The following is a 25,992-nucleotide window of genomic DNA, read 5'->3' as shown; positions in this document are numbered from 1 at the left end:
TCCTTATATTTCAGAGGGTGTCCTTTCCCTGTGTATTCAAAATCATTCTTAATAACTAGTTTGCAGCCACTTCAGGTTTAAAAAAATATTTAAAAACAAATGTGGTTTATGTGGATACATCTAAGTGGGGGCATTTGCCAAATCATAATGCCCCTTTGGGAGTAGCCTGCAGAATTCCCACAATATATGTGTATTTTATACATTACTTTTCCTGCATAGCTGTGCATTATTTTAAATTTGTGCTAAAAGGGGTACTGGGTATTGCCACCACATCATCACAGCCCCACGGATGCACGCATTCGCTCCCAAATGTTGCTCATATAAATATTGCCTAAAGACATTATAAAGGTTCTTGCATTTGACTTGTGTATAGCAAACGGAATATTAATGTGTAAATCATGCAAGTGGGCAGCAAAACAGCAATGTGGAAAAGTGAAAACGGTGGGAGGTAGAGAAAGGAGGAGAAAAGAGGAACAACTTGGAAGCTGGGGGAAAAAATCTATCCTATGAAACGATGCTTTAAAAATTCCAGTCTCAGGAATTCAGATCGGCTGCCTGTATATCTGATCAAGAGAAATATAAAACCAATCTAACGGTTATGTTACGGGAATGGAAAAAATGCCATTCTAATTTTCCATTTTAGTGTGGAGCTTAGGTGGAAACGGTGTGTTCGTATCACCCATAATGTAATTTACAGAAGGACAAATAATATTTTAACTGTTTTGCTGCTAATGGGTTTGGAATATATATATATATATATAGGACGATCGAGGTAAGTAGGGCTGCGTATGTTCTAGAACTAAGTACGTTCCTGTAGCAGCCTCTTGAAGAGGAGTATACAGGTAAGAGTGGGGTTAAACTATGTCCGTTGCACAATAAACTGGGATTCAGACTGCAGTAGAGGCATCATTATTATGGATCCTCCTCCCTCAAATAATTTAAAAAAAGAAATGCTTGGAAATCAATTAAGCAGACAGAAATTCTCGCCAACCTCCCAACGTACCAAATATGTAATATGATGAGGGTGAAGGGAAAAGGGGCAGAGGATCCTGGTTCCCAAAGAGGGTTCCTTTGGAGGTTTTATCCACTAAACAGTGAGTTGCTAAGGTGAGAAGCATTCCATATCATGTTTTATCTGTACATTAAGAACATTTAGACCCAGGCCAGGCTGAATCTGTATACCACACAGCTTAATCCTTAAAGAAATCAGTATTTTTAGGATGCATTATGCAGTACATGTGCGGGGAAATATGGGCTTTGACCTTTCATTCTTCACAGACTGGTAAACAATAACTACCAGTTCTGCAGGATAGGTTTAAAAGAAAAAGATAGGTGAAAAGATTTTATTTTCCTGCTCATTGAACCATATGATTAATCGCTATGATAAGACTATTTCTAGAACGTTGTTAAAAAATCTATTTTTATGCATAGTCCCCATATTGTTCTTTTTTATTATTGCAGATCAATTCTTGCTATTTCCTAGCTTTCCTTTTTTTTTACAGATGAATGAGGGGTTAACTGCAAACCTTGTGGTTTAACACTATTCAAGGAATGTGTAAACTATGGAGTTCGGAGCCTTGAGCTTGCCTTCTTGTCTGCACAGAACAGCTATAATAGGTACAGTCTTTTCAAATCTCCAAACCAACTACCTATTATTTTCCAGACCATACTGGTGTACCACATGGCTAGTTCACATACTTCGAAAATAATACAGCTTGTATATCTATAAAAATACTGGGTCAAACAGAAAAAAACCCACTGTACATATTTTTCTAGTTCTTGAGAAATAACAGACTTAGCAGGGGGTTAGGGGATCTGTTTCTCCAATGGTTCAAACCTCATTGTGGCATAAATCAAAGTATTTTTTACTACTGTCTCAAACCATTTGTTATGCTAACATTGATGCTTCTAGCCATAAAGATTTATTTAAAGATTTTACCACTAGTCCCACGTTCATTTTGATATAAATAAATCCTTTTTTTTTATAAACTAGGATATTAGAATAATTTTTAAAATTGTACAGAATTTCCTAGACCTTCATATTGTGGCACTGATTCAAATTAAAAAAAAAAAAAAAAAAAAGATATTTGTGCCTTGGTAGAGATCTTCTGACTCCAGTAGGGTTATATTAAAAGTAAGTGAGCGATAAGTAGGGTGAGACTATAAACATACCAATTACAGCTATATATCTCCAAAACAGGATGGAGAATGAGGTCAAAGCAGCTTGATCCCACAGAGACAACACAATTATTTAATGTTTACTTAAAATGTTGGTAAAAAAAACAAAACTTGTATATTGAGGTCGGATAAAGGCCTGCCATGGATGTAAATGAAAATGTAGCCTGTTATAATTGCAGCCTGCTCACGGTCACTTATGTTTGTATTGTGCTCCACCGATGATAACCCTCATCTGTCTATGATGTTCCTGTCCAACAGAACTACATGATTCGTGTCATTTTGCTAGATCTGCCACAAACACCACTGTATACGATTCTGGTGTCACTTTGTGGGTGCACGTGGGCCAACGTGCCATCTACTGACTAATAAGTAAAGTTTGCGAGGTACTAGAGTGGTGTTAAACTATGTTAGTTGCACAGAAATTCTTGCAAACCTCCCAACATACCAAATATGTAATATGATGAGGGTCACCAGTGAAGGAAAAAGGGGACAGAGGATGCTGGTTCCCAAAGAGTCCATTTGGAGGTTTTATCCACTAAACAGTGAGTGTCACTGTTTTATCTGCACATTAAGAACATTTAATGGCCAGGCTGAGTCTGTATAACGCACGGCTTAATCTTTAAAGAAATCAGTATTTTAAGGATGCATTATGCAGTATGCATACCTTCCTATGGGTATCAACCTTTCAGTATCCAAAGTTATTGACGTTAGATTATGCTGCGGTAACTTTAGGAAGTAACATTATTAAGGTCGAATTCAGCTCCCAGAAACACCTGGCGCCATTTCTTTCCTAGAACGTTGTTTTCTATGATGCTCAGTTGGCCAAGAGGTTGACTAAATATGGGAACTGGCAGTTCAAGAACAGATTAAAAGCCTAAGGTCTCATCACAACATTGCTAGATTGTACAAAGGCAAAATACATAGTTGAAGTCTACTTCTGTTTTCTCATGTATATATATATTTAGATTTTATTTAAGCATACGTATGGTGCCAAAACCAGCATCAAAATGTCTTCCACTTCATTTTAGCAAACATAAAAAGGACAAAAACATAATATAAATATTGCACTTAAAATTCTGTTACATCACCACATTAGCCATTACTAAAAAAATATTTTTTTTTCCATGATTTTAAGAAACATAAATAAACAGCTTTAAAGTAGTCAGAACCTAAAACAGTTCAGTTTACATTCTCAGTGGGAGAAGCTTATATGTGAACTATTCCTTGCGGATTGTAGGAATCTGTGTTATAACATAGTCCTTCCACAATATTGGATATAAACGTCTGATCCTGGGTCTGCGCCTTCCCAAATATTTACAGTCACTTTTGCTGCTTTAATAGAGGAAGGGTCGTGCATTAGCATCTCTTGGATTTTAAAGTGTTCAGTATCTTCTGATTCTTTGTTTTGAAACTCATCACAAAACTGCTGGGTAGAATCTTGGCGCGGCCATCTTCATCGACTTGTCCCATGATGATGTAATTTAATCCTGTTAAAAGAGACACACACCGGGGAGATTGTAATCAGTTGTGCTTTATTGTTCTGTTCAGGGCCATGATCATGTGGGACTAAAATGTAATTTATACATATATACATATACATAATATAAAAAATGCATCCATACATCACATTACATCATTTTATGAAATACCACAATAGTCGCTAAAATTTGTGGGACCGGATACTGCAAAGTGGAAGAAGAGAGATGTATTTTATGTATATATAAAGAGTTATACCTCTTTTACCTATAAATGTAATGCGTAGGAATGAGTGGGTTTATAACGTTGGCATATCAATATGCTGTTGATTATTTTTACGTGGATTAGAAATACAGAAATATATAGAACTTTGAATTGTATTATTGCGGTGTATGAAACTCAAGGCTCAGCAATAAAGGGTGTATTCAATGGCAGCATTTTTACTATTACTATTTTTACTATTGACCAATTAAAAGACGCGGCTTGTACAAGGAGAAACCATACATTATCCTTCTACATTGTACCTCTTAACCTCTTTCGCTTTGCCATGTTGCAATTTTTGTTGCAATGTGATGCCACACACCTACTACAGACTATAATTTTTGTAATTTTATTATTTTTTTAGAATAACAAAAAATTATGGAAAATGTATGGAAAAAAACTTTAAAAGCTAAAAGAGTTAAACTGTCAGGTATTGCATTTGCAACAACAACATTGGAGCTAAATTGTTAATAATATATTGGATCAGTTTCTGTATGATATGCCTAAATTGGGACTGATACATTGAACTGGTATTATCTATTGGTCATAATCCACACTGAGATGTGGTTTAGAATCAAGTGCTGGTACATTGTCCATACCATTTTAGTGAAATTAATAGCAGATTTAAGGAGCTATAAGGAGGTTCTATTTAATCAGGCAGCTAAAAAAATGTAATAAGTGTCCTCAGAGTATTATTGAAATAAGTAAGGCTCTGATGGAACATTTATTCTTTTTGTACCCTTCTTGAAGATGGTTTTGTCTTGTAAACATGTGCTAAATTGAACTAAATTTAAAATAGACACTTTATATACAAACTCATATTATTCAACAAAACAGAACTGAAAGTTTTGGTGATACTAACCTCTCCGGATGATTGGACACTGCTTGCAAACCACCATGATTTTGGCACTCATCGTCTTCCCAGCCTGTTGAATTGCCAATGTTCCTTCCTTGTAAACATTGATGATGGACACTGTTGCATACACGCTCCCTCCTCTACTAACCGTTGTGATAATTGTACCAGTTATCACTACAGGAACAAAACACGGAATAAACTTCATCATTCTGTACATACACAAAATGCATTCTTTTTTGTTTCATAAAGAAGAAATTACTGAAATGCTATAATTATTTGATGTGGCATTTGGATCAGGTGTGTACTATGATTTCACATGTAACAGCATAATCTATGGCTTGTCCAAATCATTTGCTTAATACCAAAAGACAACTTTTAGTGTACTTGCCCTCGTTTGTCCAGAGCCTTACTTGGTGAAGCCATGATTAGGTCCTTCAAACATGGCCAATTGGCAAGAGGATTTAGCCTCTTAAATTACTCCAAAGAGATCACTTCGGCTTCATTTATAAATCGTTCAAAGATTAACTGGTTCTGTTGGGGGTTTCTGAAGCTGTTGAAGATTTGGGTCATTGTCTCTAGGAAAGACATCTAAAATGTCCGTCTGTTTGTACTGCAGGAAGACTGAACATTTGCTTCACCAGTCCCACTAAACAATCTAGGCGCAGACTACGGTATCTGCAGCCTATCTGGGCCTGATTGGGGACTTGTGGCAATTTTATCCTTTTGCTCCCAGAGCACAATCACCTCTATAACCAGTGCAGTCTGGGAAGGCTTGCATGTCCGAGGTCTGGCTTGCCTTTTCTGGTTGTGACATCCTATTTACTAATGATGTGTCTTAGCGGTTTTTGACAGCATTTTCATGTACATTCAGTGGAATCATCCTTTCTTTTCCTTAGGCTTTCTAACACTTGTTTTGATCTTGACCTACTCTCTACTACCAGCCATGACCTTTGGCCAGTCTGGCATCACTTTTGTCTCGCCCACAAGTAAAAAGTCAGGTCTAGTTAATTGGCCAATTATGGTACCAATGCCTAATTGTTTATTCTATATATAGATCAGGATCAATTGCTGAATCCCCATATAGTACAACCAAAAACAAATATGTTTTCTATATAAAATAACATTCTAAAAACATAATATACCATATCAGATATAAAACGTCTAGGTAGCTCATTTAGGTTCTCCAGGTATATAATGAATAATTGCGTTCAACAAGCTTTAGGTAGAAAGCCTGAATTATTTATGGATTGGAGTAATACCCCTTCAATGGCTGGATATCTTGCTAGTGAAGTGAAGACATGCGCTACAAAATCAGTGAGAACAACAAATAGATATCGAAAACAGAATACAAATAGATTATTACAAAACACAAACATATTTTGTGTAATGGGACTCACTTGTTAATGTGGCACTTTAGGTCAACCTAGAAACGGGCATATTTTTACATGCACTTGCTCCCCAGCCCCCTCTGCATTTAGCAGCCTTTAGCATCCGTGGCCAAACATATTATCAGCGGTCTGAATTATGGTACTATGAGGATTGAATCCCAAAGTGACAGACCTGTGCTTGTAGGCCAAAAATGTACATGGTGTTCCAGCAACACAACACTCCAAGTCTAGGAGTCTGAATAAAGACTTTTATATAGCACACATCACTTTCTGTTTGGCCATTTGTGCTTGGTCTGTCTGCCTCGGACACATGTTTACAGTTTTTTTTTTCTCTGAACAACTCAAGGACGCTTTTGATTAGGCAAGAGGTAGACCACTATCGAACATTGCCCTGTATACAAACTACATTTTCTGTTATTTCTTGCTGTTTAAGTACACAACCTCAAGTCACTGGTTAAGGGGTAAAATGTAGAGTCATTTTATTGCCATACCAAAGTTACTTGAACAGAAATTGTTCTCCAGAGTTCCAGTTCTTTTGCATTTTTGTTGGCAAAGGGCAACTGTTGGTTTTGAACCTAAAAAAAACCAACAACATTTTGATATATTCATACTTTTTGCACATGAAAATTTTATAAGAAAAGCCAAAAATGTTAACAACCCATAAACAGGGGAGGGGGCTCTGACCACACGTGACTCTCAAGAGTCTGCTGTAAAATGACATTGTGGAAGGGAAGACATAAAACACTAATCCCACTAAATAACGAGCTTCCCTTTATCATATCGGTTTAGAGGTAAGGGGTGTTGGATGAGGCATTCTTCCTTGAGAAGAAATCTGTCTAAATCTTTGCCCAAAGACATAGCTCTGTAATGTTACTTTTCAGAACATCATCTTCATACACAATAGCTTAGTTGTTTAAAATCAACACAGCGGAGGAGTTAAAAACATAAGAAATTTATAACGCCAATCATATGCCTACATTTTTTTTTATAAAAAAACCCTTTATATTACTGTTTATTACAACTTTTTAATGTGTGTGTTTGAATGTGTGTGGCTCAGATCATAAACTTTTGTGATTAAAAAAGTGTGAAACACAGAACATATCAAACAAAATCAGCTTTTGCTTTAAATATTGTGAAATTGTGCAGTGAAGACACTTTGTGTATAGCCTCGCACCGTATGCACTACTTCCACTTGTGCTTTAGGGAGAAATGGACTAAACACGATAGCAGCTATTAATTTACTACAATAATACTATACTATAATCCTAAAATATTTGTTTTCATGTGCATTGCGCTAATTGTGCCCAATTGGGTCTGGACATCTACCGTCCTGGTAGCACTTGTGGGCAATAATAGAATGGTAAGCTCTAAATACCCTCATTACCAGTGTATGTATTCTCCAGCAACTTCTTGGTAAGGATACATATATCTGTGCTTAATTAGCAATTCTCCGGTTTCACAAACATATATACTGATGGTCTAATCAGTAGCAGTCAGCAATGCGACAGACAGGGGTCACATTTGCCAGGGCTTATTTCCATCCATTAATAAGGCCTGCCATACTTTTCTGAAATGGATTATTAAGTAAAGCTACAATCCCATAAACAAGTGAAGGGTTGCTGCTTTGACTTATTATTATCATACATGTGTGTAGTAACATTCATGTGTGCTAAATGTTTTCTGCTTGGCAACATGTTACTGTTCTAAAAACCGTATACACACTAGAAAGCTGGGCTAATCAATGGAACCTCCTTGGGTCAGACCATCTGGTAGGTAGATAGAAAGGTAGTTATCATGTTGGGTACGTGTTTGATATGTATCGTAGAAACCTCTGGTTTGCCATACATGTGTGAGGTGGATGTGGCAGGAGAAATGCAGAACTGTTATCATGACTGTCTTTAAGGCGGGGTAAAAAAGGGTAGCTGCCCTTGGCACGGCTTCTATTAGGAGCCCACAGCAGATGTCCCTTGGGCACCCTAAACTACCACCATAGTGAGAAGAACCTGAGTGCAAGGTGGAGATATGTGCAACCACCGGCACACGCTTCTTCTCTAACACTTCCTTGTGGTCTGGACATAATCTGCTGATCCAGAGCAGGGGGGGTTTCACATCATATCCTGGCATCCATCGGGTAGCAACACCCCAACGTAGAAGCAGCATAAAGGTTTATGTCAGCAGTTGCATAAACCTTCACCTCGCACTTTTAGGTACTATTGGATTGGGAGGGGGCACCAGCCTGGTCTTGACTCCATTAGTTATAACTCCCTAACTATGATTTGGTAACTGCACATCTGCCAGGAGAAATCACTTCTATAACATATACAGCGTATATCGAAAGGGGAACTGCACACATAAGCAATGTTTAAACAGTTTTCTTTTACCAAACACATGCCTTTTTGTGCTACGTGGCCAGCCGCTGTGGAATGTGTGAATAATAGGGCACTCCTAGAAGATTACTGCCCTGTAATTCACCCAATCCAGCAAGCAGTATTTTTAGTATTCTTCAGATTTTTCAATGCCACTCTCAGTCCCAAATAAAATACAATTAAAGTAACAGATCTTGCATTTAACAACTGGCAGTAGTTATTTAACCTGTCAGCTGTTGGATCATATACAATATATATATATATATATATATATATATATATATAGATAGATAGATAGATAGATAGATAGATAGATAGATATAGAAATATACAGTGTATATATCTATATATATATCTATATATATATATATATATATATATATATATATATATATACTGATGGCAGATAAAATGAATGTTATCTACTGTAGTTGATAAGAATATCAAGAACAGCATGTTTCAGACCCCAATAAAACCCTCCCCATTCCATGTAACTCTCAACAGGACAAGTAAATATTTACTACAATTCTAAACAGTATCTAATGTTAGACTTTTTAAAAACAACAAAAATAGTAATTCTGCCACCCACCATGCGCCCAGTAATATTGGCTGTAAGAATTTAAACAATATATTCCTTAATATAAAGGATTGGCAGACATACCAGGCCTCAGAGGTGGCCAGATAGAACCCATCATTAGTTTTACAGAGTGGCTTGTTACTGTTTTACAGGGTTACAAGTCGGCAAAACACTCAACTTTAATAACTACTTTAAACAGGCAAACATTTATGTAACAAAACCAGATGCTATATATATATATATTTCTAATATTCTACAGCCACATAAATATATCCAGATGAAAACATGTATAACATTTCTATAATATAGTGTCTTTTGCCCATTTCGCACATTTCTTTGCATGAGAAATACCGTATTTGCTCGATTATAAGACGACCCCCCAAAATCTAAATATTAATTTAGGAAAAAAAACAAAAAGCCTCAATATAAGACTACCCTATAGGAAAAAAAGTTTTACTAGTAAATATTAATTCATGTAAACAATTTTTTCATATGTAATAAAAGCTATGATTGAGAAAAATATATAATTTTTTATTTCCTTTTATTTCCCAACTGCCCCCCCAGTTATGCACATCTGCCCCCAGGGTTGCCAATCTGCCCCCAGAAATGCCTTATACCCCCTATTTGCCACTCTGCCCCATGATGTGCCTTTTAACCCTCTATATGCCACTCTGCCTCCAGAAATGTCTTATACCCTCCTATATGCCACTCTGCCCCATGATATGCCTTTTAACCCCCTCTATGCACCGAGACCGAACAGGGAGACTCGCCGCAGAGGAGAGAGAGAGGGGCGCCGAGCGGGTACTGACAGCTTGGTGAGCTGGTCGGCGCCCCTTTCTCTCTCTTTCGCTTTAGAAGAAAAAGAAAAGGGCTTGGGGCGGCGAAGTGCCGCCCCTTCAAAAGTGCCGCCTGGAGCGGCTGCCCCACTCAGCTCTATTGTCGGGCCGGTCCTGCCCACCCCCTTACCTGAACTGCAGATCTCCCACTCGCAGACTTCTGCAGGGGCCCGGCTGTGCGAGCAACTTCTCTGGCCCCGCCCCCAGAGGAAGGAGGTGGGAGGTAGAGTTATGTGAGGACGCTGCTAGCTTCCTGTTCTCCTGCTGCTAATAGCAGAGACGCTGCTCGCGACCAAAGCACCGGTAAGCAGCCTGGCCCCAGCGGATATTTTTTGAGGTCTGATTAGAAGACGACCTCGATTATAAGACGAGGGGTATTTTTCAGAGCATTTGCTCTGAAAAAAACCTTGTCTTATAATCGAGCAAATACGGTAATAGAGTGAAGTAACACAGACATGTACTCACAGTCCGAGAAACTGCTGCTCTGTCCAAACAGTAGCTTTTTTGGGGGTGTTTTTCGGGGGGTTTTACCAATATTAGACATGGCTCAGCTTCGTCAGGGGTATAGTACAATGACCCCCAACAGAAGAGGACTTTTTCATCCCCTTTTCTAGAACTACAGTAGATGGGTTTACTAACCCTTTAAGTTCTGGTGACGGTCATGACACGTTTACACAAGTTTGCAAAACATATTCCCAAAAATTCCATCTTTCTTCCACAGAAGCTAGTAAACTATACAGTTGGCCCTGTGCAGCTGACTTTTCATCAGTAACACAAGAAGATGTAAGATCTGCATTCAACATGTATTTCCGAAAGCCTTATGATACTTACTCTGCTGCATTGTTTCTTGGACGTTTTGCCTCTAGCCCATTTTAGAAAATGAGTTTGACTAATGGTGCACCTACCTATTATTTGGCAACCATTTAGAAGTCATTTGGTTAAATTTAACAAAACCTAAAAATACAATTTATAGCTGTCCACCCCGTTCCAGTTTCTATCTGGGGCAAATAAATGCTTCACAAACAAAAATTGGCTTTACAGTTTGCATGTAGAGGTTAGTGATCATTTTAGTGGTCCTTTAGTATCACTAAATATTCAGGAGTCTATTCGCTAAAAGGTCATGATGGGTTTAAGGATAACTCAATTTACCAGATTAATTAATATGCAAGTTGTTTGCAAAGGCATGCAAGTTTCAAACTTATGGGTTTCAGGAGAGAGCTTGCTAGGACATGAGAGTCCCCTCCTGCCCACAGGGATGGAGGGGTTACGCTTTAAAAAAACAAAACAAAAACAAAAACATCCTATTTCCTCCCCAAGTACATTTTCCAATGCCACAAAAATACAAAACGTCAAACAGAATTAAGACCTACTTGTGGTTGTGGGGGCAGCTGTTGTGACGGGGGAGGCAGTCGTTGTGGGTAACTTTTTAGGCCTGAACTTATAATGCGCGATAAAACCATCGGCAGTTAAACTTAAATCAGACAAGAACTGAATGACAAGTTCATTTCGCTCAGATACAATAGGCCTTAAGAGAGAACAGAAAAAAAAATCAGTGAAACACCACATAAATGCATATATTTAATAAATAATAATAGCAATACATAATAACACAATGCATATTATCACATGCCACCCGGAAAAAAAAATCTTACCAATGGGCATATAGACTCATGTCACTGATTTAATGCACTTTATAGACCCATCTAGGGATACGTCTCCCAAAGCTTCATTAATGCTTCTCTATAGTGAGAGGCACCAACTTGTGACCCCTGCATTCATGACCAAGAATAATGCCATTGCAGTTATAAGTTCTTGGTTTCTAACAAGTCCATAGCCCTATATATTCCTGGATTACATTGTGAAGCTGCTTTTTAATTTAAAAAAAGTCATGACATCTGAGTTCATTATACTGTTCCACAAACACACAAAACGTTCATCGCACTCTTAAGTATGTGAAGCAAATACGCCTTCTGCCAATCTGTCATTTTATTCCGCCTGCTAAAGGTTTCATAAACATGAGAATGAGACAAAAAAACTTTACAATGTTTTCTCAGATTCTATGGCAGCAACCTAGCAGTGCCAGCTTTTGCGGAAAATGAGAAAAATGTGTCATTATTATAGATTGTTTTATATAGCGCCATCATATTCTATAGCACTGTACAATGGGGTTATTAAGAGAATTATTTCTGAGAAGCTTTTGAAAGTTTTAAAGTCAGTAGAGTAGATGGAACAGTACCTTTAATAAAAATATATATATATATAATTTATAATTTATACTTTTACAAATTCATTTGAAGTTTTAATGATTAGATTACAGCATACTGGCCAAATTGCAATAATTCATTGCGAATATAAGAACACGCACAACTATGTAGGAACAGATATCAGGACAAACTTCATTCGGGTTCCATATTTTCTCATATTCCCATTCCTAATAACTGAAATTCTATAAATGATTTCCTCTGTAAAGACCCAGACCGTAGCCAATCATTCTCCTACATATGTTGAAATTCTTTTGCATTATTAAGATCTACCATTTCTGCTGGGAACAACCACGTCTAGACTAGACGGTCCAGTGCGCGCTTACACAGCATAGGGGAGGAAGTTACACGTACAAAATGAGTACAGAGACTGAGTGGAGGATCACTCTTGCGGTAACCACAAGGACATACTTTTCTCAGCTATTTTATGTAAGTGCTGATATGTTTTTTTAACATTAAAGCAGATTTATTTTTCGCTTCGTGATTCGGGTTGGTTGGTGACGCAGAGGGACCCTTCTACACACTTTTATATGGGAATATCGATGACCTTAATATTTCTTGGCATTTTACCATTACTATTAAGTTGCACTATATACTACACTATATTAGTTTATTATTTCATTTTTGACATGATCATATCTGGATTAATTTATATACATATATATATATACTCACGCAGGTGGGCTGTCACCGCAGAATTTCCCGATTCGTTTGGCATCATTTATTTCTCCTCCATTGAACACGGCCACATAGTCATATCGGCAGTAATTGTCCCTTTCAACATCAAATTTTTCGAACCGTAGCTCTATCAACTTTACAGAAGGGAGAACAGAATTATTATTTTAGAGCAAAAGATTACAGTACATTTAGTTAATGGTAAACTAATTTATGGAGGTTCTCACAGAGTAGGCATGTGATGCCACTGTTGGATTATCTGATGGGCAATACAGAAGACAGAAGGAAACTCTGACCACAAGGTACAAAAAGGGAAAGGTACAAAGTCAGAAACATAGCAGGTGAAACAGATTGAGAAATGAAGAAGCAGTTCCTGGACTGGCCATGCCAGGTAAAATTAAGAAAACTTCCTACAGTAGCAAAGAAAAGGTCAATAACCGAATGCAGGAAAAAACAGCAGAGCACAATAACAGACAAGTATACATGAGAGTCAAGGGTTTGCATTTTTAAAAGTTCCCTAAAAACACTACTTTTCGGGGAAACCTATCACATCACTACCCTTGAACCATTTCATACCTTGAATAACAGACCTTCCATTTCTCAAAGCAGATCCTATAATTTACATATTAAAATAAGCAAAATATAAATATTTAAAAAAAGCATCTTATGTATAATAATGTATAGCATTAGCCATCACAACTTTCTATTCTCATGTATATGTATGATCATTCCTCCTCTTTTCTCCCCTGTTAGGTTTCTGATTCTTGTTGATTTGTGAGGATGGGTGAGGATAAAGGAGAGCACCTCAGGGTAGGAAATCAATTCGAAAATGATCTCAGATCTCAGGTTCACTGCAATAAACCTTTCAATTTAAAGTCTTCAAAACAATTCCATATAAGACAATAAAACAACCAATGGGAATGAGAAGAATCGCCATCCTTTCCGAGTCCTGCCTGTTCCATTGTACACTTCCAGTGCCGCACGTATTGAGTACAGTGACAATGCGGCTAGAACAACTGGAATCGTGCATGTCCTTTCAATATTGTTTGGGTGAGCAAGTATTACATGATGGCTACTAAAGAGACCATATTGTAGAAAAAATATTTTTCATCCTTGAATATATAAAAATATATATAAAATATATATAAAAATACATATATCTCACCTGATGCTTTGGAGCAACAATATGCCATGAGCAAGTGACCCCAGCAGGATAATCTCGATCTGGCCAGTTGGGGGTTTTAAAAGATCCTGAAGGTTTGTCCAGTCGCCCCCCACAGTACTGTTCTCCTGTAATTACAGATCACATAAGAAAGTATGGCCTGACCTGAAAGATGGAAACATATATACCTAGGAGCCGGACATGCAGTCATTCATCAAAAATAATCACATTCGACTAGAGATAGAGTACACATAGTATCCAAATCTGCCTTTTTTCCTTCCTTCAAGCTGTACACATCGTAATTCTTTACTCCTTCCTGATCATTTTTATTCAGGTTCATTCAGAAATATGCACCACAACAGTTGTGTTAGCTATAATATACTATAAATTGTACTTTTAGCTTCTGAGTATTAGAGTAGAACACAATACTATATTTTCCAACAGTCCCAAATTTGCCAGGAGAGTCCCAGTTTTTTATTCCTTTCCTGTCAATGACGAGTCTGTCCTGGCATAAACTCTGAGAAAAATACACAACCTAAACGATGGCAAATGAGCTCCACACACCCAGTACATGGACCGGGTAGCCTGGAGCTCAATGCTCCCGGGTCACGCAGCTCTGTGTAACTCCGCCTAGTTTAGGCCCCACCCCTTTTTTTACCCCTGGACTCCTGAAGCATAAGTTGGCAAGTACACAATACCTCTTTGATTTGGTTCTGCTGCAGAGAACATAGCTATAAAGCCATTTCCAGCTGTGTTGGCATCTGAAATCATTTGGACCAGCATCTTATTACTGTTAGAAACAAGAGCACCGGGTCTAAACGTCCCACAGAAGCGTCCAATTCGCTGGCCATTGAAATGACCATTATACACATCCACAAAGTCGTATCTGCACAAGTTATCACTTTCCAAGTCGATGAAGCGGAAAGACAGAACAACCACCTTACCCTCTGGCACCTAAAAGACAAACAAAAAATATAAAGCGTCCATAGAAACCTTCAACAGAAATGTAAAGATTTTCCCAAAACTTTGACTATGAACGCCTCACACAATATGGCAGCCACGCATATATACTCCACTCAGATCCAATTAACACACAGTTTGTTCCCCTTCTTTAGATATTCTGGATATGTACATGGAAATTTGGGGAAAAAACTCTAATAACAATTACAGCCTTTCAGTGCTAATTGTATAGTTGACAACAAAACATATTTAACTTTCAAGAAGAAGTTCACACAAGCAGTATTTAGTCATTAAAATGCTAAGAGCATAAAAAATATTCATTAAGTTTAAGCCTAAATATAGGACCATGTTATATGTTATTTTACAATGTGCCAGAAAATTACTCTGAGAGAAATAATCAAGTCATGTACAATTTATTTGCAACTGGAATTTGAAGGCTAACATAGGCAGAACATAGATGAGAAGAAACTGACCCAAGGTAACAGGGCTTTACCTGGAGACCCCGGGTCAAGCCTGCAGAGTTCACAAGTATACTTAAAAATATACTCAAATATTCATGATTATATGTAGTAGAGGTGATGAGATCCTGATTCTTTTATTTTCATGGAAAAGGCATGCAACAGGTTAAATAGGACAGATAAACCTGATAAGGATCACATGTCAGTCATCAAGACATTGGTGTTGATTTACTGAGATGCTATTTTGAAACTGATAAACAGATTCCTTAGAATAACCTTCACAAAAAGACTTTTCACTTGGAGGATGGGGTTGCAGTGGCACCTTTGGGGTATTTGATGTTTCTATTTTCTCAAAAAGAAAAGAAATAAAAATAGAGGATGTGTTTTTAAGTGTTACATGTGGCTACCAGATGTTGGAATCATGATTAAAATGAATGTATAGTGCAGAGGTACCCTCGTTCCAATGAAACTTTTTTACTAAAGTGAATTTTTGTTATTTTGTAAAAATCCTCATGAAAAGCTTAACATCATATATATTAATGCACAGACAAAAAACAACTAAACAGAATTTAAAGGAAAGCCATAAATCTACTGACTAGCCACATGTGCTGTCTTGATTCAGCTCCTTTTCATGACATCCAATGGCATCTGTTGCTAATGACTTTTGTATTATTATCATTGTTATTATTATCATGATTATCTTTTATTTATAGCGCCAACAAGTTAAGCAGCACTTCTTACAATACATATATTCAAAGGGTCTAACAAGACTACAATTAACAGACTAAGACAAACCCATAGGTTGCTCTGCCCGCAAACTTACAATCTAGAAGAAATAGGACAAAGAGAGACATAAGGTATAAAGAAAGGGATAGTGCCATAGATGGATGTGGGGTCAGAGAGAAACATGTGGGGGGCCAGGATTAGGAGATATGTCATCAGAAGTGAAAAACAGGAAAATTAAAATACAAAAACCAGTTATAGAGGAATATGGAGATTTCCTGGTCCAGCCTTTATACTTTTTGCAGAGGTGTAGCAGTTTTCTTGGGGTTCAGGTGCTGGGTTGTGGAAAGATGGAGGAACGTGTTGCAGGGACACACAAAGTGTCTGTAATCATATATTTATCCAATGCAGAATAACATTTTGATCTAAAGCACCAACACCTCCAAGGGGTGGCTGGCATATTGTGTATAGGCCAATGAGGCCAATGACTCAATTTGCAGCCTGGTTGGAGCACTTCGCAACCAGACACTGAATCAGCAGCATTAAATAGGATGGGAGTACATAACAATAGAGTAATTGTGTATCGCAATGCCTGAACGACCACTTCAATAGCCTCACAGAGCAAGCAGTGTCCTGTCAAAGCATGGTTTAGGTAAGGAGATAAGATGCATTAGTGATACCTAACAACATGTGCAAGTAGTTCTTGTAACATGCTATTTTTGGGGTAATATATATTGGACATTATTAAATGTGCTGTTCCACCTATGCTGTTGTGGACTTTTGTTACTAAATGTAGCATTAGAAACATAATTCTAGTACTTCTGCATGTTCAAACATTTCTCATAACCAATTCTTTAATCATGCAAACGTTTATCTCATTCATAAAATATACTGGGAACACCTAATTGTCATGTGACACCAAAGCAGGAGCCGTAAAAAATGGAAAAATCTATGTAGTTTTGTGTGATTAAACCTTCAAGGGGATTCCAGATCTGTTATCGTTAACACACTAAAAAGTTCAATTAATGTATTGACTAAGTGGAACAGCACCCTTGGGATGGTAGGTAAACACAAACTCCCATGTATCTGTCCTGCATACAGAAGAGATTTATAGAGAGCTAAACTGATACATAAAACAACCAACTACTGCATTCCAGTACAAACACAAGACAGGAGGATTTATGGTTCAGTGATCCAATAGATGATGTCACAAACACTGAAGGTAAAAAAGATCATGCCATTTTCTCCTATTTTAACTATTTATGTCCATATCTGTTGACGGTAAGATTAGTTCTGTTATGCTGTTAATGTAAACCAGGCTTATAGCTGCCCCCACACCAGTATTACACTTATATTCCATGTTCCTTTTCATAGACCGATTAAATCACTCAGCAATCTTAGGGAACACCCTGGCCTGCAGTCCAAATTTCACACTAATAAATCATTTGGGATGTGAATATGTGAGTTCCACAAAGACATATTTTCATTATTTCTCAGTTAGCGTTACTTTCCAACATTTTTTTTTGTGTGATTGCATGCCATGGCATTTGCTGGCTGTGAAATCTAAATAATGTGTAATATAATATCTACTTTATCGCAGAGTCTACGTGGAGCAATCAGCAGGAGCATTCCTTTGACTGTGATTACTCCAATGTCACCACTCTTTACTAGAACTGCTCTTTAAACGCAATCAAGTAGTATATAAACATTAGGATGGTCACGTCCTCCACTCTTCGAGCACAAGTTTACATTTCATATGTCACTGACCAGCCGATGTACAGCGAAGCCTTGCGGTCTGTGGGATGTTTAAACTAACAGAACGGATTCAGCTACTCAGCTATACACCCCATTTACTGCATGGCACTGGTCAGCCACATCTAAAAAAATAAGTCAGTTGATGTTTCACCCTAACAAACACAGGGGTATTTGCAACTTTGATCAAACCTTGATATAGTTTTGGCTTAGTGGACCATCTTCTGAAGACTTGTTTTTTCCCTGTAGTTTTCCATCTAGACTCTCACTTACCATCACAATTTCTACAACCAACCTTGCGTCCAGGTCATATTAAGCCCTGTCCGTTAATGCAATCCACCTCCACTTCTTGCCGGGTTTACCTAAAAACTGCAGACTCTCAGATACAACAAATTCCTATATTTATACTGCATGATCTCCATGGATAGGCAAAGTGCCCATACAAAGTCTGTGGCAGAGTTTCCATAGAACATCATTCAATTATCCACCACCGACCAATGTCCACCATGAGCAAATGTTGGTGCCTACCCCTGATAATCTCTCATTGTGAATAATTCAACCTTCTGATTATCAAAATTTCCATCATGCTATTGCCTTGCCTCAGTCTATATTCCTAAAATCTTCGTCACAGTACCAGGTTCAACCCTCCAGACATTCCCTATTTGTGAAGGAAAAATGGGCAGACTAGATGGGCCAAATGGTTTGTATCTGCTATCAAAGTTTATGCCCCTATGTAACTCTTGTTGCTTTTGATATCCTGATATCCTAAGCATTTAAATCTGAGGATTTTACCATCTGTATTATAACACATATAATACATTTGTTTTGTGTCTAATTTTTTGTTTTGTTTTGTTTGGTGTGTAACTTTTTGTGCACACTGATCGACATGGCTGTTCTTATGATACTATCCACTGCAATTCACACACACACATATATATAATCAGTATATAATAAATACCCATATATATTTTGTTAATAGCAATACAAGAGAAACAAACAGAGAAATAGTTTGTCAAGATCATTTCCCATGATGTATACTGCTCTGGACATACAATACTCTTGGTGAGAAGTAAAATTGCTTCCTATTAAGCAGTGTGGCCTCTGAAACTGATGTCAAGTGTATCGCCACAGTTAATTTTAGTAATGGTTGTAGGTTTCCCCTAGAGTGGAAGCACGTTTGCCCAATTAGCAGTCCAGCTCAGAACAGGAAGGTTAGTTTAACATTTCTGAAATCAATATGAAATAATAGTAGGGAATTCCACGGAGACCATTGGAGTTCTTTTACTAGCAGTGAGCATTCTTCTATGAAATGTGTTATTCATACTTATAACAAAATCTATATTCCAGATCAGTAGGATCAGTAATTTGGGGGTGTTTGCTATATAAATGGCACTGTTGGAGATTCTTGAGATGAATTCCAGATAGAAGGTTGGATTACAAATGATCTGGAAGCTGGTATGCATGCCGGATGAACCCCTGTCAGCTTAACCTCTTTTTATTAAATGCTGAACAGACGTGCTGCACATTTTAAGCACAGCATAAATGTACTAGGGAATAATTTAGAATGACTAAAGTTCTAGAAACACAGCTGAAGATAATGCCTTTCGCCACTAATGTTATACCCTGTATAAAGAGAATTAAAGGTTAAACAAAAAGTACCTACACCAAGCTATACAAACGGAGACATCATAGCCTGGCTTTTTTATTTTCAATTATCAGCCAAATGGGTTGAGAAAAAAATATAAAAAAGACAATTGTATTGGGAGATAATAATGACCAATAAGGACTCAAAACTAAGGAAGAACTCAGCACCTACCCAGTAAATTCAATCAAAAAACATCGTCTAAAGCATAGAGAGTGGGTATTCTATCAACAGAACAACAAATTGTGAATATATAAGTGCTGCTCAAATTGGCTTTGTTGAGAGTTGTTGAGTAGTTTTGAGTAAATCTTCTATAACACAACTAACACAAATTGGTAAAAAAAAAAGGCCTCCTACATAATATTTGCATGGTGGCATATGGAAATCAACTTGAGGAAGCCCAGGCAAGTTTCTCCTCTGTACGGGGTTAACTTGCCCTTTTAGATATATATATATATATATATATATATATATATATATACAGCAATATTATTTTTCTCACAAATTGAAACAATGTAGGCCATAGACTTTTTTATTTCATCCACATGGATAGTTGGATATAAATACCATCACTATGTGAAGGCGTCCTGTAAGAATAAAAACAGGATGGGGCAGCATGAAACAATGTATCTGTTTCAAGTTAAAGTCACAAAACCTACACATTTGCTAGTAATTTGCTACCACAACACAGATAAAAAGGAAGCCCCAAAAATGTTATTTTTGCTATGACAGGTGCACTTTGAAGAGCATGATGGCCAAAGTCAAAGAATCTTTCAATGATATATTGATGATGTGCACATGCATAATCCATATATATTTATAAGACCGCCCTGCATTAATACTTGGTTGTTCTACGATTACGCATTGCTCCTAACTTTATAGCTGCATCCTCAAAAAATATATTAAACATCAAAAGGCATTTATATTTTGAAATGCAAAAAGGAAAGTCCATTCAAATAGGCTGGTCATGAGTTTCATTAAGTTATTCTAGAGAAGGCAAAATAAAACAGTCCAGATGACCAGAAAGTCAAGAGGATAATAGGTCAGTTATGGTTGTGAATTATAGACAACTTTTTGGGAGTCATTTTTAATCTGAGGTTTTCAAAGACTAATATATAGAGGTCCCTGAGAAGGCCAAGTTGGCCTTTGGCTCTTAGACAGTATTTGTTTTGTAAAATCTGAATATGTTTAGATTGTAAGCTCATTTGAGCAGGGCCCTTTTTACCTTTTCTGCTATTTACCCACTGTACGCCGCTGCAGAATGACGGCACTTTATAAATCAATAAATAATAATGCAGACTTACCTAGTAGTTTGGAATTCAATAAATAAGAAAATAAAATCCACCTACTGTAATTTTCCAAGTGCATTTGCTGTTTGGGGGGTAAACACCAGGAAACCCTTCACTTCCCAGAACTCCTGAATCTCCGGTGAGATTCCCTCCACATGTAAAGGTGTGCCTAAAACAGAAAGCGGAAAATCACCGTCAAGGAGTGGTCAACACGAGTCAACATAGCATAATTATATCACATGTGGACTGGCCAGGGGAGCATCTGCTCCCTGCCCTGCCAGACTTCCCTTGCTTTCCTAAATCAGTTTACTTCAGTATTCTTAATAAGCCTTTGTATATGTATGTAACCTACTGTATGTATTCAACTAAAGAGCACCTAATTCGTACACCAATGGGAGCAGTGATCACCGCTTCCTGGTTTCAGCATTTGCATTATTATCTCTGTACCTTTAGTTTGCCCTTTTGTTGAATATGGTTCTTCCAGGCTAATGAGGAGAGGGGTTGGGCATCAATTTCATCAGTTCCAGTTAATCAGTCTGTAGTTCGTGGAAGCTAAGGAGTTTCTATGTTAGCGGGAACCCCCAGATAAACCTCAATATGGCACAGGGTAGACTGCCCTTTGTGAACAGACCACGATATTTCATCCCTTATCTGTACTCATGTTGAGTAAGACAGAAAAACCCTAAAAAGAAGGGCCAAGAAAGTCAAGGTGTGACTCATGTAAGTAGGAGGTTGGAATAGAGGTAGGGGTTTAGTTGCCATGAAGAGTAGTAGTGCCGTAAGTATGAGCAATACTGCAGCATACGAGCCTATAACATCTGAGTCAAAAATAGAAAGACTGGAAAAATAAATATGACAAGGTATAAGTTCTGATGTTTATGTATAATGAAGATTAACTTAATTAATTAGATAGGGAAAAGGATTGGAAATAAATGGGTTCATTTTCATTGCTATTCATCGACATGAATGACGATTCATTGATGGCAAGTGATAAATACCCTGCTCTTTGTAATATGTTCTCATAATGTTCCCATTTAACTGAGGAACCCCTGAAGTGATTCATGGTTGAGTGTATGTACCAAAGGCCTTCTGAGATATAAATGGAGTTACGTCCATTAACCTTGGAGAATACAACACATCTGGCTGTTTTTGAATTGTTACCCTGTTTGGCAGCTGAACCTACTAGGTGTCACAGGTGTATAGAACCATATAATTCACTGTTGCAAAAACCTAAATTAAGACCAACTGAAGGTGGGACTTGTGTGGGCCGTTTACTAAGAACTGGCTCAAGTAGACTCCCAGTATGAAATCCCCCAAAAAGATGCCCCCTAAATAGCTGACATACCCAAAATGCATATCCACTTGGCCCATCCATATGAATGTACACTGGCACACTCATAAATTTACATGCTGAAATGGATATCAATGTGGAGATACATTGAAAAGGGTGTTTTCATTTTTTTAAAAAATCACGCGATTTAAAAAACAACCTTTGACCTCAGCTATTATTGGGCTACAGTACATCCTCTCACATCAAAGGTGATGGAATTTAAATCCAGCAGCAGATATATGATCTTCAATGCAACATTGGGTGTTATAAACATATAACATGGTTTGAGATCTCATGGTACATGGTATGTAACAGAATCAGTAAATCTGCAGAATGTAAATATTAAAGGATAGTTTTCTAGATATACTAATCTCTCCATCATTAGTGAATATATGGTTTGCAGCAGAGGCACATGCAGCTAACATGACCAAGGGCTGTGGTGTGGAATCTATATGATATTCTGAATACACAGTTCCTAACAGTATCTGTTGTCCATGAATTAGGTGTCTGAGTAGGAGTACAATTTTTTCAGGTGATACAGCTCTATTATTTACCAAGTTGTTCAGGGAAATACCCTACAGATTTTCTGCAGTAAACTCAGTAGCTCCAACTTCTGATGAAGGGCTACTCCATGGTAGCTCTCCAATGGTGTTTAAATTTGACAATGGTACATACTCTGAGTGGGTTACTGTTGCTAGTGGGGTACCACAGGGGTCAGTTTTGGGTCCTATTCTTTTTAATATATTTATTAATGACCTTGTAGAGGGATTGCATAGTAAAGTATCAATCTTTGCAGACGATACTAAGCTCTGTAACGTGGTTAACACAATAGAGGACAGTGCACGATTACAAATGGATCTGCATAGGTTGGAGGCTTGGGCTGGGATGTGGCAGATGAGGTTCAACACAGATAAATGTAAGGTTATGCACATGGGGAAGAAAAATCCAGGCTGGGAATATGTATTAAATGGGAAAACACTGGGGACGACTGACATGGAAAAGGACTTAGGAGTTTTAGTTAACAGTAAATTTACCTGTAGCGACCAATGTCAGGCAGCTGCTGCTAAGGCAAATAAAATCATGGGGTGCATCAAAAGGGGCATAGATGCCCACGACAAGGAAATAATTCTACCACTGTACAAGTCACTAGTCAGACCACACATGGAATACTGTGTACAGTACTGGGCACCAGTGTACAAGAAAGATATAGTGGAGCTGGAGAGGGTTCAAAGACGGGCAACCAGAGTAATAAGGGGAATGGGAGGACTACAGTACCCAGAAAGATTATCAGAATTAGGGTTATTTAGTTTGGAAAAAAGACGGCTTGGGGGGATTTAATAACTATGTATAAATATATAAGGGGACAGTACAGAGATCACTCCCAGGACCTATTTATACCCAGGACTGTATCTATAACAAGGGGACATCCTCTACGGTTGGAGGAAAGAAGGTTTCTACACCAGCATAGATGGGGGTTCTTTACAGTAAGAGCGGTGAGATTATGGAACTCTCTGCCAGAGGAAGTGGTAATGGTAAACTCAATAAAAGAGTTCAAAAGGAGCCTGGACGTGTTTCTTGAAAGCAATAATATTACAAGTTATGGATATTAGATTAATAGGGACAGAACGTTGATCCAGGGATTTATTCTGATTGCCATATTTGGAGTCGGGAAGGAATTTTCCCCCTGGTATGGGGCAATTGGCATCTGCTTCATAAGGGTTTTTTTTGCTTTCCTCTGGATCAACACAGTAGGGACACAATATGTATATAGGTTGAACTTGATGGACTTTGGTCGTTTTTCAACCTTATGAACTATGTTACTATGTTACTATGTTACTATGTTACAAGTTTAAATACACACATATATAACAAATTAATACAAGGGTAGAGAAACTAGCAGTTTGACCTGGGTATGATGTTTAGAAACCCATCGTGTACACAAGGCAGGCAAAATACCTTTCACATGTTTGAGTACCACAGATGGAGAGCTGTCAATCAATGTTCTACTTCAAGAAGTACAGAAGTGACTGACAGCTGGGTGTCAGAGGTCTGGCAGCAGCTGAGTATATAGACATATAGTGTGGGGCAACACACGTTAATGTTCCTTCCCAGATAAAAATAAAGTAAGTAACCCTGGCACTGACCATTTGGCATAACATACGTTCTCAGAGAGCCTACAATGGGACATGATCAAGAAATCCAGTACTTCTGAATTACAGAGCACACAGAGACAGTGAACATCTGCCACCACAGCTACTATGAACTGCAGCTCCCATTAGTCTCAGGCATTGTATCCCAGGGAGCTGTATGCAGCTTAGCTCTATCAAGGCTGAAATTATAAGTTTTAGCTGGATCAGCTCTACATCAGTAGAGCATCTGGGACGTGGTGGGGTACATAGGACCAGTCTAGTCCATTACACCATCCATGAACAGAACAGGGAAATGTCAATAAAAGCAGGAGCAGAGAGAGATCATGTAAATAAAGTATTACTGATCTCGATGTATGGAAGGAGTAAGAATCTAGAGTTTTAGGAAGCACATGACAGGGAGCTGTAAATTATGGACTTCTTATCATCATGTGAACAGATGAGGTACACCTTTACAAGCAGAAAAAACGGGCTATATCGTATTAAATGCATACTTAGGGTGATATGTTCTGTTAAAAAGATGCATGTAATGGTAACCCGAGCACATTTTTTTTGGAATGTAGTCTACTAGACAGAATGAGTCATCTCCATAGGTGACGCAATCAGAGGATAATGTACAAATGTGCAACAGGAAGAAATTACTACATGTCTACACAAAAAACAACATAAAATAAGCTTCTGTTCAACTAGCAGTTAAATGGTTAAGTAAAAGTTTTAAAATCCGTTTACTAGAGCCCTGAATACTTTTAAAACAGTCCATTGACATAGACCTTCTTCTTCTAGAACTTCAGATGTGTGGAACTCCAGCTCCTGTAGTATCCTACCACTCTTGATCCCAGTTGGAATGCTCAGCAGCAGAAATGCTAGCTTTATACCTTTCCTTCAGGGTTTCTCATGGACTGTGTCACTGGAGCACCTTTAAGGTGGGAAGAAGAGGTAGCAGAAGAAGCCCCCATCCCAGTGGCTGAGGATGTCCCCTGTCCCACCTTACCTCTCAGTGAGCTGCTGAGCAGTGGAGCGCACTGCCAGGAGCAGGGAAATCAGCAGCACGTTCACTCCTTTACTCATGTCTCTGACACTGATCAGCAACAAGCACAAGCTATGAGTTGGAGAACTGCAGGAGCTTTATAAAGAGGAGCGATTCTATAGTCTGAGGCTCCACTCATTTCCCTTTGGGAGGAACTTTGGCTCAGGCAGACTCCTGATGAATATCCCATTTGTTCCTGCAGACCAGAGGAGGAGGGGATCCCGTTCTCCCTAAAATCTGATCCTCCCCTCTACTCCTTCTTTCCTTTTCTCTCAAAGGTTCTCGTTAACCCATTCACACCTGAGAGCATCTGCTTTTGGAATCAGAAGTTGCTGCGATACTTTGTAATGGGGACGATGCCACTCATTTAAAGACTGTCCTTATTTTTTGTTACAGATGCATAGCTTTTATTTTTCCCTTATACACTTCTTATCAACATGCCTAATGTCCTAGAGGGGGAGGAGTAGGGGTAAAAAGTGACTCAGATTTTGTTAGCATTGAAAACCACCAAAAAAATATTTCTGGGAACTGATCTGAGACTTATTCTAAGGTATGTTCTTATGTATGATAAGTAGAAGCTTTCTTTTGAGTAAGAGGATTCTATGCAGTCAAAGGTTGTATTGTATGG

At 38.0% G+C, this 25,992-nt stretch overlaps 1 protein-coding gene across 1 annotated transcript; it reads right to left on the bottom strand.

Annotated features, from left to right (window-relative positions):
* Window positions 1-3,534: 3,534 nt before the first annotated feature.
* LOC149300274 (procollagen C-endopeptidase enhancer 2-like) lies at window positions 3,535-25,405 on the bottom strand. The gene is made up of 9 exons (XM_089485272.1): window positions 25,329-25,405; window positions 20,921-21,029; window positions 14,735-14,990; window positions 14,040-14,164; window positions 12,875-13,011; window positions 11,309-11,463; window positions 6,651-6,734; window positions 4,778-4,945; window positions 3,535-3,665 (listed from the first exon to the last, which is right to left on the bottom strand). The coding sequence occupies exons 1-9, from the start codon at window positions 25,403-25,405 to the stop codon at window positions 3,535-3,537; spliced, it is 1,242 nt and encodes a 413-aa protein (XP_089341398.1).
* Window positions 25,406-25,992: the final 587 nt, after the last annotated feature.

The sequence above is a fragment of the Sceloporus occidentalis genome, unplaced genomic scaffold, assembly GCF_023333645.1.
Source record: "Sceloporus occidentalis isolate IW3139 unplaced genomic scaffold, rSceOcc1.0.p SCAF_25, whole genome shotgun sequence".
NCBI lineage: Eukaryota > Metazoa > Chordata > Lepidosauria > Squamata > Phrynosomatidae > Sceloporus > Sceloporus occidentalis.
This window is presented reverse-complemented; position numbering and strand designations above follow the sequence as displayed.

What these genes read in the sequence shown, in the direction of transcription:
- LOC149300274 (XM_089485272.1), bottom strand. Translation starts at nt 25,405, where the DNA reads ATGAGTAAAGGAGTGAACGTGCTGCTGATTTCCCTGCTCCTGGCAGTG. An exon ending in AGCAGAACCAAATCAAAGAG is followed by an intron (nt 14,165 to 14,734) that starts GTATTGTGTACT and finishes CTGTAATTACAG; the next exon opens with GAGAACAGTACTGTGGGGGG. An exon ending in TTTCTGTTCAAGTAACTTTG is followed by an intron (nt 4,946 to 6,650) that starts GTATGGCAATAA and finishes TTGTTCCTGTAG; the next exon opens with TGATAACTGGTACAATTATC.